The sequence below is a fragment of the Cuculus canorus genome, chromosome 8 (genome assembly GCF_017976375.1).
Source record: "Cuculus canorus isolate bCucCan1 chromosome 8, bCucCan1.pri, whole genome shotgun sequence".
NCBI classification, from domain to species: Eukaryota; Metazoa; Chordata; class Aves; order Cuculiformes; family Cuculidae; genus Cuculus; species Cuculus canorus.
Genome location: NC_071408.1, coordinates 23,840,807 through 23,855,575, shown reverse-complemented (window position 1 = coordinate 23,855,575; position 14,769 = coordinate 23,840,807). Strand labels below are relative to the sequence as shown.

The following is a 14,769-nucleotide window of genomic DNA, read 5'->3' as shown; positions in this document are numbered from 1 at the left end:
CAACTCATCCAAGAACAAAAATGACCTGTGTAAAACCAGTATAAATGGTTTTGAAAGTGGCTTAACTCCTGCTCTCCCTTTTTACAAGACTGCATTTTACCACTGCTGCATTAGGAGTTCGTTCTTGACTTTAAGATGGTGTTTAGTAAACTTGTGACCAGGAATATTTGACCCGCCTGAGTGGCTGTTTCTCAGACTCTGAGTCAGGAAGTTCTTGCCCCTTCACTGCTGCAGAGGTCAGTCATCACTTGACTTCCTAGCATGGAGGTGCTGTTCGTCACAGCCAGAAGTCCCCTGGAAGATCTTCATCTCAGCTTGTGGGAATGGCCAGCCTGAAACCTGCAGATCAGTATTGGGATATACAGCCCATGGGAGTGAATATCCTCAGCACTCCCAAATTTTTCCTGTGTTCTCTGCTAGCTTGGTTTATGTGCAGGCCCAATACTGATAAAACAAAGTACCTCTTCAGACTCCATCCACTCAGATTCCGTCCTTCAGATCATCTGTTTGGGTTACTCTAACTGGCTTGAGCAAGGACTCATTAACGTGATCAAGCCAACTTGTTTTCTGTTTATCAAGTAAGACACCATCTGCAGAGGGCAAAGTTCCTTTTGGGATATCTGTTGAATGGAGGTCTTGCCTGGCCTTACATTTATTCCTTCTCCTTTGCTTCCAGAAAACTTCAGGGGTTCCACCCCGGTGCTTTGAAACATTTACATGATCATGTAATTTGATTTACGGTTAAGAGAGTTAATTTCTATTTTTTACATGATTATGTACAAGAATAGATGGAGAGGAGTATTTACCACTGTTTTCTACATCTGCACATTCTTAATACTACTCACAATCTATTTTTTCCTCATAGTTTCCCTTGCTGCATGAATTGGGAGTCTGACAACCTTAGTATGCAACTCACTGGCCAGTTGCATGCTTGTAGTCGGTGCTGATAACCTTCTTGGTTATCTGTCAGCTATTGGGAGTTGCTCTGATGCTCAGCTTTTACCAGCAGACAAGCATACATCTATGGATTTCGGCAACATCTTGCTTCGTGTCCTATGCTTTGTTCCTGGAGTAGTCATTGATAGGGAATTGTAGCCTCTGACTTTATAAGCCATTTTGTGGTACAGCCTGCGTTCTGGCCCTTTTGCATCTCTGCCTGCCTCTTTAAACAGGTATTGCCTGGGTGCCACATCTCCAATTTGTGATGTCACAGTCTTGTCCTTCATCCCTTTGAGATTTTTGGCTCTAAAATAAACAGAAAAGGAAGAAAGCATCATGTAACTTAAGTCTGAGTCTGTTTTGACTTTGCTCACTGGCTCTGCTTTGGCTTACTTGCTGCAGGGATTTGTTGGGCATAGCTGCTGTTACCCGTTCTCCTTGTGCAGGATCTGTCACTGACTTTGCAGATGTTCCTGCTTGTCCTTGCTAGGAATTTCTGTGAGTTACTGAATCGCAGGTGCTACTGGAGACAGGATATTGGACTAAGCAGACCTGCTCTGACCCAGTACCGTTGTTCTTCTGACTCTCACAGCATCTGTTCAATCAGTGGAATATATCAGCTTGAGGGGGGGAAAAACTGAATGTTTTCATTATTTTTATTCACAAGAGCCCAGACTGGTGGTTTGGTTTTTTAGTTAGATATTTTTTTATGGGGTGTTGCAAAAGCAGATGGACAAAAAGCTGCATCATACTCACCTGCAAGCAAATGGCAGCATTGCCAGTATGATTAATTGTTGCTGTACTAGAGGGACTGCTCTTTCTGTGGTAGAAGGTCTAATGTGCCTGCTGCCCTGTGTGGAAAATTGTGCTCACATGCATTTTGAAACACCTTAAATTGGACATGAATAGGCTTCCTCTTGTTACAGTATTCTAGAACCCACAAAATGAGGCTGCCTTCCTCTTCCTTAGAAATCTTTTGGTTCAGATGTAGGGGGTGTTTTGATTTTCTCTGTTGCGAGAATGGTAGGTAGGGCACGAGAAGATAGGACATGTAACAAGGAGGAAGTATTTTCCAGCAGTTCCTTTTTTAGACTCCTCTGTTCTCCTTTGTACTGTATCTGTGTCATTTCTATTTACCAATGCATCTTTCTCCCATTTCTCTACTTTTTTAAGTCTTTTCCTACTTTGGAAACCACTTAGTCTTAAATGACCAAAAACGACAAACCCCAAACACGAACAGCTTGGGAGCTTGGCTGATGACTTTTTTTCTGTTATGCTTTCTACTACATTGGAATAGCTGCTTTGTTACCTTGATTTTGGTTTTTGGTAGGATTGTGGTACTTATTTGATGTATGTTCTCCTCTGTGTACTATGTACATGCTTAATTTTTGTTGGGGGGGGAAGCCTTTTTAAAGGCTGCACTGTGCCTTTAAACACTCCTACAGTTTTGTAGGAGAAGGGTTGGCTGACAAAGCTTAAATATGTCTTTTAAAAGGAAAAAAGTTGCTTTTCGGTATTAAAAAAATTAATCCAGGAGTTAATTCATGCTAATATTGAAAGAAAATTATCAAGAAACTTAAGTGATCAAATTTAGTATGTGCACACTAAGTCATATTTTCTCCTTTAAGCAATTTTCTTTTTCGCTACTTGCTACCTCAAGTACCTAAAAGGGATGTGTTTGACATTTGAAATGCAATTAAATTCTGGCTTGTTTTAAAATTCCTGAAAGCTTTGTTTTAAACCCAAAATAAACTTAAGTAGGCTCACTGCAGTCTATATTTTGATGGATAGCAAAATTTTTGTGGGTAGCACATCTTAGAATGTGATAAAGTGGCGTTACTTTTCTCAACATCATTCCAGATGCTGCATAAAGTAATCTGCATAAATCTAACTATTACAGATTAACCTTCTTAGCTGTCAGGTTGCAGATTTTATTTGTTTTTGCTGATCAGATAAAAAATACTGCAGACACAGGTTGTGTGGTTAATATTAAATTTTGTATTCCGGTCTGTAATAAACTGCTTTCCTCTGTGCATTGGAAAAACTGGTTAGTGGAGCTCAATGAGTTTAATTAGTAAGCTGTTCGAGACAGGATAGGTATTGTGAGTCATTGTTCAGATCACTGAAATTTGTGTTGTGGTGGCTTTTGTTTTTTGTTTCTTTTGACAGAAGCTCAGGCATAAGACCTTATGTTGCCAAGTTAAATTCTTTGACAAAATTACCAGTGACTCCTGAATTTGCAGTCAGCCAGGTTTCAGATATTGCTGCTGCAGTATATTGTAATGTCCTACTTAATATTCTTGTTTTGCCAAACACTCTTGTTTTTCTCCAGTTTTATGTGCCTCTGCCACTTCCTTTAGACTGGAAGTTATTGCTGCTGTTTCCACATAAATTGCTTCCACGTTTGAGGACGTGCTGGGTTTTTTTATCTTAACTGTGCCTTTCCTTTCTCAATTCCTCTGCTTGTGTAGCTTTTTTTCTATAAGCAAGCATTTTCTTGGTCTTTAAACAAAAATGTCTCTCCTGTGAACCAAGTGGTGTGTTACTTCAGTTAAAATTGACTGCTCACTCCACCAGGTCACTTCTCTGACCTCTCAGGAAAAGCGGGAACCTTGGTGAGTGCCCAGGCTCTGTTGTGGTTAGGTCCTTCTGCCTTTATTCTCCCCATCGCTCCATTTGCTACATTGTCTTCTAGAATAGTGGAGTTTCTTTTAAGCTTTGATTCTGGGAGCCTGGCATCATTTTTTTTGTGAAAAAAATCTGATACATTTGCACCAGAATGGTGCACTGTGGCATCGCTGACCTGAAATTAGTGTTTTGGTTGAAGCCTGCCTAGTGAAAAATCACTCTTTCTTTGGCTTGCTTTGAGTTTCTTCTCTATTGTTCAGTATTAATTTTCTTAGTTGCTCTCCACTTTGATCTGAATTTCAGAAATGCCAGTATTTGGGATGGGAAGCAGGAAGGGAAGATAAGTGTGCTGTAATGAAGCATGCTCTTCTTGCATGACCTACTGGTTCCACTGTTGGAGTGCCTTTTCTCCCTGTTTTCACACGATTAAGGTGTTTTAGTGTCTTAATTTCACCTTCTCAGTAACAGTGTTAAGTAGAACATTTCTAATATTTTTTTCTCCAGTCCTAGTCCTTATCCATTTGAATTATTTATAGGCTTTTGCATCTCTTTAGTCACAATTTAATTGAAGGGGATAGCATGTTTTATCTTTTAACACTGGACACTTCTTATCTTGCATCTTAAGTGCTCTCAAGCATGAAGTTTTTCTTGATTTAAAAACTCGGTGGTTGCTGAAATTTGTCTAAAATGAGGTTGTTTTCCTTTGTCTAGTAGATAGATTTCTTGTTGTAGTTGGATGTGGGCTTTAGCGTTCTTTGTGTACTACTGGTCCAGCAACCCTGTATCCCCTATCCATGATGTGACATTGTCTGCTTGGGATGTGAAAAGCTTCCTGCCATGCATTGCATGCTTTATGTAATGCAGCGACTTTTTCAATTCCTGTCACGGATTTCTTTCCACACTGCTGCTTACCACATCATATGTGCTGATATGTCTTTTTTTTTTTCCCTGGGTCTATTTGCTTTCACTTTTTCTTACTGCATATTGTTTTAACTTAGGCTGTTTGTGTCTAATGTCTGCATTCTTGTTTAATTTGTTTCTTATTCAGCATTGATTTTACTGTTCAGGATAGACAAGTCATGGCTGTTTCTTGTCCATTCATGCCTGTCTCCAGAATACTGGATTTTTATAGTACAGTCCCTGTTCTGTTCTGGGACAAAGCAGGGAGGAGTGTGCAGCCTTGCTTTTCTCAGAACAGCTGCTAATTCAGAGGCAGTGTGCCCCTTGAAAGAAAGGGGGAGGAGAAGATGAAAAGGGAAGCAGGAGATGTCAACTGAGAGGGGGGAATCCAAATATTTGTTCAGAAGTGGAACTATCTTATGTATGGCAGGAGCAGTACCTTCTGAAAATGTACTTCACGAGTTGCTGGAAGTAACACGAACACTCCCATGCTTAAAATCTAGCTTTACATTTAAAGAAACTTCATAAAAGCAGGAAAACAAAACAAAAAGATAAGGATAATGTATTCTGCAGCATGAAATGCATTGTTTGCAAGGTATCTCCCACCACAAATCACAATGGTCCAATCAGGTTACTGTCTTAAGATGGGGAGATGCAGTTTTAGATCCCTGTTCTAGTGAATGTGTTACTCTGTCGAAGTTCACCTTGGAAATCTTGATGCCTTTCAGATTCTCTTCTCCAAAATAGGAGTAAAAATGCTTTTCTCGGTAGTGTTTGAGGAAAGGTGCGTTGCAGAGATAAAATGCTTCCATGCTATGGTAATGGGAACTGCAGAAGGTTCCAGCCAAGTCAGCAGCATCTGTTTTAAATTGCCACTTAAGCTTTGTGTGCAGATTAGGCCGTGTCCTCAAGTACAGTAGTGACACAGCTGACTTTGTTAAAATTGTGCAGTATGCAGGTAAGAGTGAGGTCTTGTTTCAGGTATGATGCAGAACATCTGAAATGCTAGAAGCCTTTGAGAATGTAAGGCACTATTTGCAAGAGTAGGCGTATTTTATATTGCTGGTATGGTCAAGTGTAAAATGGAGCAATTGCATTGATTGAAATTTCTATGGAGTAGGATTTTTCAAAAGGATCTCGTGGTGCTGGGCAGCAGCAGGCTGCTTCATCTTGTTCTCTTTTCTGAGTGGGTATGTGGGACTATTCCAGAATGAGAATCGTCACTGTCTAATTTTGAGGGATAGCAGCTACTGTCAATTGGTGTTTAATTTGCATGAGACCTGCTACTGCTTCAGCATCTTAGAAAATCAAGATATTAAATTACACTGTCTTGGATTAAGGGATTTGTGAAAAATACTTAGGAGGACAAAAGTCTTGTGATCTCCTCTGGCACTGCCTGGTAAAGTCAAGCTTTCTAGTTTGCAGGGTGCTGGTTGAAGGATGTTCCTTTTTTGTGTGGTTGGGGATCCTGCGTTGTTTTTGAGGTCACAGTGTTTAGGTCCTGATGGTTCTGTTCCAGACAGGTGCAGAGGTCTGGGGGTTGCAGTGCACTTGCTAGCACCAATTGCTTCATTGCTTTAGCTGGATTTATAGGATTTGTTTCAAATTTTGGGCATCATTTTTTTGCTCCTCTTGTTTTTCTAGGCTTGTTGTCATAGTATCTGGCACTTCCCATTCAGTTATTAAAACTGAGTGAGTGGTGTCTGTATGTCTGGTTCATTTTCCCTCTCTCATTCTCTTCCCAGGGGAGAGTTTTACGTGGGATGTAGCACGCCGTTTGCAAGGGCTTCCTTTGGGGGATTTTTTTTTTTAATCATGTGGCTGTGTCTTTGTTGTAGAAGTCCTAATGTGAAGAAGCCCCTTCACTTTGACTGGAGTTTATTAAATCAAATGTGTATGGAGCACGTTGTACAACTTGTGACCCCCCCGAGCCCCTCAAAAAGGCCTGTCTCCTGCACAAGTTATCTCTTTGAGTCTCTGGCATTACAATCATCACGATTAGCGCGGTGATAGGAATTTTCTCCCTGCAGATTTCCTGTGAGAAGGGTCCAGCCTTTGCTATTTGGGATCAGGGCTTTAATGCCTTAGGCGAAGAGTTTTGCTTGAGGAATGTTGTCTCATCTGAGCAGGTTTGTCAGCATGTACACCTCTACAACCTAGCTAGAGCTGAACTTCAGCCTGTGGAACACATAATTTTCCTCAAAGTTTGTGTTTAGATTTATTTATTTGTTATGAAACTACAAACATTTCAGAAGAGGATCTGTTATAAGGGTGTCTCACTGTCAATCTGGAACCTGGCTTTCCTCTCCAGTAGGATCTTGAGGAGGATCTACTGACACAAATCCTGCTGATGACTGTTTTTAACCAAGGATAAATCATGCTCCTTGATTGTAGACACAGCATAGCATTAAAGCTTATCAGGACTCTAGACTGAATTGTTTTTAAATCAGCTGACTTCTGCTAATCTAGAAGAGGTATCTTCTCGAAAGAACTAACAAGGGCACCCAAAATATGGTAACTTGATGGAATGTTCCTGAACAGAACTTGTACCCAGTCACCTTCCTGCAAAACGCAAAACCCAAGCTATTTACTAGTTGTCCTCTCACTTTTGCTTTGAGAAAGTCTATGCGTTTTTCCCTAAATACATGCAAAAGCGATACTTATGTTGTAATAGCAGGAGGTTGCTTTCTTGGTGTTAACGGCAAATACATGTTGAATACTTTGTACTCTGTACAAACTCCTGTATTATAAATAAGCTACAGATTAAATGGATGCTGTGATGAAGAGCTGTGCTAAGCACAAAACGCGTTACCTACATAGTTGGATTGTAGTGAGTTTTGACAGTGACAGCCTTAGCTTAATTGTTTGGTCCTAGGCGCACTGTGTGCAGAAGCTGCTTCCCTCCTGGTTTGCTTCTTCTTTGAGTGCAGTGTGCATCACTGGCGTGACAGTGGGTGCTTCTCCTCAAGGGGATAGGGAATGAATGAGACTGTTACTGGTATAAAAAAAGCATCTGACAAGGAGCAGGGTTCGAACTGGTCTCATGTTCAGAACTCATTTTCCCTCGATCTGAATCTTCTCTCCATAGCTTACCTCCTTTTTTTAGGTAAACAGCTTTATTTGTTAGGAACTTCTATAGAAATAGCAAGAAAAAAAATAAAGACTGCAATTCACTTGACCCCTCTCTGTGCTTTTTGAATATGTCTTCTCAAGGATATTTATGTAACCTTCTCCAAAGTCCCTACTTCATACAGCTTTTCATAGAGATAGTCATTCTTTGTCCTTCCAAGAGTGTTTAAAAGGCTTCTGAAATGGGACTGCCAGCTGGAACAGGGCTTACCTGGAATGTCAGCAAGTCTCTTGTGTCACTTATTTAAATGGAGAATATGAGTTGTCTCTTTCCCATCTCTTGCTGCTTTCCATGACAGCCATCTGTAGGTAGTGTTTATTAGGAACATTCCCAGTTCATGACGATTGTTGGAGAAGGTTGAAGTGCATGTGCAGGTCTGCTTGTAAGTCAAAACATTAAGTTGAGCTCAGCTGCTTTGATAGAGAAGCTTACACTGGCACTAATTTTTTTCCTAAATGTTTGTTGAGGCTGGAGCAGGCAAAAAAATGGAGCTGGGAGGCTCAGAATTTATGGCAGGCATTACTTTATCTTTTGGTCCCAAATCCGGAATGACTGAAGGCTGTTACCATCTGATGGCTTCTGCCTGGCTAATAGGAGATGCTGTCAGACGTGGCCTACTTCTGAAGGAAGGGATTGTGTCAGAAAAGCATTGGTGCTCAGTGGAGTTTGTTACGGCTGTCAGGCAGGCAGTTTTAATTAGGTTTTACATTTGGGAAGAGGACAACAAAACCACGATTTAAGACAGTTTGTATTGCTGCTGTCCTCTTCTCTGTTTGGTTTTGAGTGACTGTTCATAGTAGGAACCGTGGTCCTTCAATGTGACATTGCGTTCCAGAGTAATTTTTTTTCAGGAAAACAGGATTTTTTTTTTAGTCACTTTTTTACTTATCTAGCCACAGGTGAGCAATTTCAAGTTGTATTCTTCTATAAGTTTGCTTTCAGAGTAGATTCTGACAATGGGAAGGCTTCCAACTTGTCTCAGAAAGTAGTTAACTTCTACTTCCCTTGTGGGAATGGTTGCAGTTGGAGCTGCGGGAGAAAAACCAGCAGTATTTGTAGAGCTTCAGAGTAGAAGAAATAATTTAGCACTTCACGTATTTTCCCAGAACCTTCTCTGGATTAATTCCTGCTTGAGCTAAAGCATAGCTTTCTGAAGAAGACAATCGGAACTTTCAGGATTTCCAGTGGTAGAAGAGCTGGTATGTAGTTAAAAACTTATGTTCAATGTAAAAAAAAAAAAAAAAAAAAAAAAAAAAAAAAAAAAAAAAAGGAAAAAATGCCTTCCTGAATAAAATGGTATTTGCTGCATTTTTTTCTACTCTGGTGTCTTGTTTTGACTGCCAAGGGGTGGGACTTAGGATGCAAAACTCAAATGTTTTATCTGTTGGACAAACAGTGTGAAGAAAATCCCTGTGCTTCAGATGAGAACTAAGGTTGTACTGTCAAGGTTCAGCTTAACCTGTTTTTTCATCGAGTAGACAGGTTGACCCCCATCTTCCAACTGAAAGAATTTTTTTCAAACTTAGTCTATTCTCATGGCACCATTGCCAAGGCATTGGTATCTTTCTTACAGCATGTACACCAGGGTTGAGAACAGTATTTTGGCAGTGAAGCATGCAGCCAGATAAATGGCATATTTTTATTTCCTTTCTTAAGCGTGTAGCTTTTATGCCACAAAGCATCATTTTAACCCTCTTGGCAGCACTGCAGGCTTGATGTGGTTGATCTGTCACCCTGTATCAGAGTCCTCTGTTTCACTTTTGGAAATTGTCATCGTTGTTGGGTTGTTATCTTGGGTTTGCGCTAACTAAATTTACATGTTGTAGTTTACTGAGGAGCTTAAATTGTATTGTACCTTTACTCTGTCCTTTTTGTTCTTATCCTCTCATCCAGTCTTTCTGCAGTCGATGATCTTAGCAAGGAGTTTAGTCTTTTCCAACAGTTTAGAGTGGAGATCCGTTTCCTGGGAGGCCTATAGGAAAACTTCGTTTTAGTAGTAATTTCCTATTCACGATTCCCAGTTAGAGATCTGTTGGTTGATTATTTTTTAATCCATTTAGTGTGTGCCATGTTAATTTTGTTTTAGTCAATTAATAAGCAGTACCAAATGAAGTGCTTTATAGAAGACCAAGTATATCAATGCTATTAAATCGACATTCTTAAATTTTGTAAGTCAAACTTGTAATCTCATCAAGAAGGATGTCAGTTTAGTTTGACAGAATCTATTTTCCATAAGCCTAATTTGATTGACATTGATTTTATTACCCCTCTCTAATTCTTTATTATTAGAGTCCAGTATTGAATATTCTGTAATTTGGCCTTGCTCAGCATTAGAACTGACAGACCTGTAATTTCCTGGGTCATCCGGTGTTCCCTTTTTGAATTTTACTGCAAAATTGATCTTTCTTCGCAGGTCCTGGAATCTCTTCAGTGCTGTAAGAATCGGTGAAAATGGAGAGGGAGCCATTTGCCCCCTTTTTTTGGTGTCTGTTCTGAGCAAGTAATAGAGATAATCTCATTTAAACTTGTTTAATTTTAGGAGCTGCTGTTTAACATCTACGTGAGTTGCTAGTTAGTACTTCATATAGCTTCCTCAGGTGTACATAACGAAATTGTTTTCGTTATGTACATAACATCAGTTTTTCTTTACTGTTACTATTATATGCTGATGAGTCAGCGTGAGTGTGAAGGTGGTGGTGGGGGAAGTGTTTGTAATCTATAAAAAACCCTTGTTATTCTGACCTTTCCTAGCCAGAGAATTTTTTCTGGGTTTTTTATTTGCTTTCTACCATTTCTGTTATGACTTACATTGATTTCTGTCTGTTTTCCCTTTATCTCTTAATTTGAATATGGGATTGGCCTAAATAGACTGGCTTACAAAGGAAGTAAAAGCAGGTACAGGTCTTTTACTGACAGTGCCTTTTTCATAGTTGCAGGGTTAGGGATGTATGTATAAATGTTATAAGCAGGATATATTGATCTTCCCATATTCTTTCTAATAGTTTGTTTTCGTCATGGTGACTTTTCAGCTCTGTGAAATGGAGCCTTCTAAAATGTGAAATGCTTACATTACCAGCTTGGGCTTGGCTATGCATGTGTTTTTTAAAGACTGTCAAGTCCTTGATCCATTTTTAACTGTGCTGTCACTCACTTAGACCTATTCTTCATTGGATCATAGGAGAACTACTACATGTTTTCTGCAAGCTAGATAAAATATTTAGAAAGAGCAGTAGTAATAGTGACATAACAAGGTGGTGTTCTGGATCGTCTCAAAATATCTCTTGCCTGCCCTGCTGAATCGCAGTGTGCGATGAACTATTGGATTCCAAATCGCAGAAAATATTTACTATTTACGGTGCTGTTCCTGGGAAGTGTAGCATGGGAATGAACTTCAGTGCCTGTGTGGCATCCCACTGAGAGGTCCAGCTGCTTGCTTCATGCTGCCAGATTGCGTCCAAAGAAATGTTACCCTTTTTGAGTACATGCAATAAGAGTACGTGATGAAAAAAAACTGGAAAGTTCATGCTGCTTCACCATATTCTGGAACAAATCCTTCTCTTTCTGTACTGGTAACAATTTCTTTCATGTTTAGAATCTGTTCTGTCTAATATAAGGTGTATTGCTCTTGAGAGTAATTTGAAAATAATATTTTTAGCTGGATATATAAATTTTCTTGGTTTCTTAGTTGTAAATGCTTAGTGCACTAAAAGTTTATGATACTTGGCAGCAGTTGTTAAGCTTTTCACAAATTATTTTTTGGGGGTTTATTTTCTTTGAGTGTTGTGAGATGGGAGGTTGTCCTCGTTAAACGATGGTGTTTATGGCAGGTGCTTGGAAATACAGAATACACTAATTGAAGTGTACCTCTGAAGTGGCGAGCTCTTAAAGATTTTTCTTGCTTTACTTTCAGTGGTACAAAACAAAGCAAATGGCAGAAAGCAGCAACAGGAATTAGCTCACTGAGAGAACTGCATCAAGATTTCAGTAAGCTGAAAAGGGCTTGTGGTTTGAAGGGGTTTTTTTTAAGATAAAATATGGCGGTTTTTGAATAAGTTGTTGCTCATTATGCCGAGTAGACCCACCCTAGCTTTTTGTGAGAATACAGTCCAGCCAATATCGCAATTAATATTCTTGATATCAACTCACAATCAATAGCTGAAGAGTAACAGGCCTCAAACTCTATTACAGGTTTTATAAAACTCATGTTCAAGAATATATACTAACAAAAGAAATCATGTTTCTGTGTACCTGTTATTCTAAGCAAAATTTTGACGGTGTAACTTTTCTTACGCCAGGTTCTGTAGGTTGTGTGCAGACAGCTTTGTTCACGTTGGTACTCCTCGTCCTTCACCTTGCAGAAAATATTTTTAATGTTTTCTGTCGATAATGAGAATCGGAGACAATGATATCTGAATAACTTAAGTGTTACTAAATAGCTCCAAGGAAAGAAGTGAATGGTCTGGAAGGAGTGAATGGCCTGTGAAATTCCCATGTTGTTCTCTTGTATTTCTGTTACTTCCATTCCCCTACAGCACGTGTTGACTGTCCACAGTCAACCAATCCACAGTCTCTTCCTTGCAGAAGTGAGAATGTTCCCATGAAGTTATTAACAATCCTTGTGTTGTTGAGGTTGGTCAGTCTGTGTACCTTGAGAATAACAGTGGCTGGAGATGGAAGCTCATATTCGGACAGATGACATAAATCGCAGGCTCTGGGCCAGTGACTACTTTTTATCTCTTCCTCAGAAGGCGAGTAGATGGTAACGGGAACAGCAGTGACACAAACTCCAAGCCCCGATCCTTGCATTTTCGTTCCTCCTCAAAAAAAGTTAATGTACCAGAGAATGGTTTCCTTTTGCCTAGGATGGTTTAGGATTAAATGTATTAAGGATCCAGTTGCACAGGGGTTGGGGCTGTGTGAAATATATCAGGTAGACAAGAAAAGGAAGGTACGGCATGGAAGAGATCTTCACAATATTTCTGCTCCAGGCTTCTTGCTCAGACTTCAGCTCCTTCTGGGTTAATATCTCACATACCTTGGGTAAGAAGATTTTTTTCAAGTTAATTCAACTCTCCAGGAAGACTGAGTATGTTTTTATGGGTTTTTTTCTGAAGTTAAATTGATTGGATGGGGTTGCTCCCTGGATATATTGTAGTTTAAAACAGCCCTTTCTTATCCTTAGGTCTGCATGAGGGCATTTTAGGCGTGAACTGCAGTGTTTCCGTGGATTTTTAAGGTCTTCCATCACATAGCAGCTTCTAGTGCTTTGATCTGATTTTGTGAGACAGAAGCGCTCCCTGTATTTGTGTTACAGCAAATGCTGTGTTTTTGGTGTCTGACTGAGAAACACACAGATGCTTTTTTGTAGTCCAGGAGACAAAGAAACAAAGCTTTGTGCTTGGGAGGCAGGATCCGTGCCTCCAGGGTACATCAAGGCACTTGGTGTGCAGCTGCTTTCCCAACCTCCACTTGCTCCTGGTGAGCAGTAGCTGGGCTGCCTGTTTGCTGTTCCTGCAGACAAAACTTTCACAAATGCCGTCCTTCTCTTTGGGAGCGATTTTCACATGACTCTTTTCTCACTGCCCCCGAGCAGGAACACTTGGATCCCCTCCACGTCACCACCCAGAGGCAGGTTTTCTTTTCACTTGCTGTTCTCCAGATACACTGAAAGGGTGTATGAGAGGGAGCTTGGCTGAAATGTGGGGCTGCTTCCCTGACTGTTTGGGCTCACTTAATCTTGGAAGTTGATTGTCTGTGGATGTTTTAAGTCTATATGCCTTAAAGTAAGAATTGCAGTTTTTTCCAAATGTGCAAAATAATTTTAGTAGGAGGCCTGTGGAGGAAGAGATCTGGAAGTGGCTGTCTATCACATTGCATTAATAGCATTGATGCTGCAAAGTTTGGTATTTGGGAATCAGGAAAAGGTAGCTCTTGGGTACTGGTTCTCGTGGCCCGTTGCAGACCCACGGTTCTGTCCTTGCACTGTGTGAATGAGTATCCGTAGTGCGAACACCATGGCCTCTCCAGCTCTGTTGCTTATCCCAGCTAATAAGCAGGTCTCCTCTTTCTACTGCAAACATAAACACAGATCTTGCTAGTAAAACAGAAGCTGTTAAAAATATTTTGGCTGCTAAAGTGGGCTCCTGCCATCCCGTGCACAGCAGCAGTTGTACTGTTTTGGTTTTAGCTGTCAGCTCTAATACACAGAGGGAAGCTTTAATGTGGTCTCATCCTACTGCAATTTGATCTGTCCTTTCTCTTCCTATTTACTGGCTGCTCACTGAGCAATAAAATGAGATGTAAAGGTTGTTCTCTTTCTCAGTCAGCTGCTTCAAGGTTAGTGTTAAAACAGGGATTCCTAATTTTTGCATTTAAAACACTTCTAAAGTTCTTTATAAACAGTAGCAAAATTGCATGTATACTTTTTATCATTTTTAAGTGGTAGCCTCCTACTCTGGCAGGTCGGTCAGTTACATTTATTAAAAACTCAGTGCAGTGCTGTTACATGATTCTGCTCCTGTCAAGCCTCATGGCTGCTTTTGGGTTAAAGCCCAGGTTTTCCTCTTGGGGAAGGCAGGGTTTGGGGGTTGCTTGTTTTTATTTCTTTAAGTAGGATCTCCAGAGCAGTGATTTGAAATTTTTTTTTTTGTTTACTTCCACTGTATTAAGGAGATAATGAAATGAAAAACCACATAGAGACCATAGGAGAAAGCAGGGATTAAATGAACAGTGTAAGAAAATTATGTTTCCATTCTCGGAAGCTGTGACTGCACTTAAAATACTAAGTCCTTTTTTCTTTTCTTGTGTTTCAACAGGGCAGAGTTTAGGGTATGGATTCGTTAACTATATTGATCCAAAGGATGCAGAGAAAGCCATTAACACTTTAAATGGACTCAGACTCCAGACCAAAACCATAAAGGTAAGACAACAGAAAGTGCCTCTTGCTCTCTTTAGGAAGTGGAGAAAGCAGTTGAAATGTTTTTTGGCAATTTCATCACTGTTTTAATTTCCATTGTAAGGGGCACTCAGCTAATGGGCTCCTCCTTGAAACAATGGTAGGATGGGCAGAAGATATTTTTCTTCTCTGAAATTGCTGCTATTGTTAGAGGGGGGAAGTAACAGGAAGCTCCTTAAAGCATTGTGGTGAGGCTTAAATGTAGAATAAAACAGCC

The 14,769-nt window shown here is 40.1% G+C and overlaps 1 protein-coding gene across 6 annotated transcripts in view; it reads left to right on the top strand.

Annotated features, from left to right (window-relative positions):
* ELAVL4 (ELAV like RNA binding protein 4) overlaps positions 1 to 14,769 on the top strand; it is an 81,338-nt gene that overhangs the window by 46,695 nt on the left and 19,874 nt on the right. For all 6 annotated transcript variants that reach the window (XM_009561912.2, XM_054073476.1, XM_054073475.1 and 3 more), the window contains exon 3: positions 14,413 to 14,516. In XM_009561912.2, coding sequence (XP_009560207.1) covers positions 14,413 to 14,516 — 104 coding nt within the window. The remainder of the gene's footprint in view (positions 1 to 14,412; positions 14,517 to 14,769) is intronic.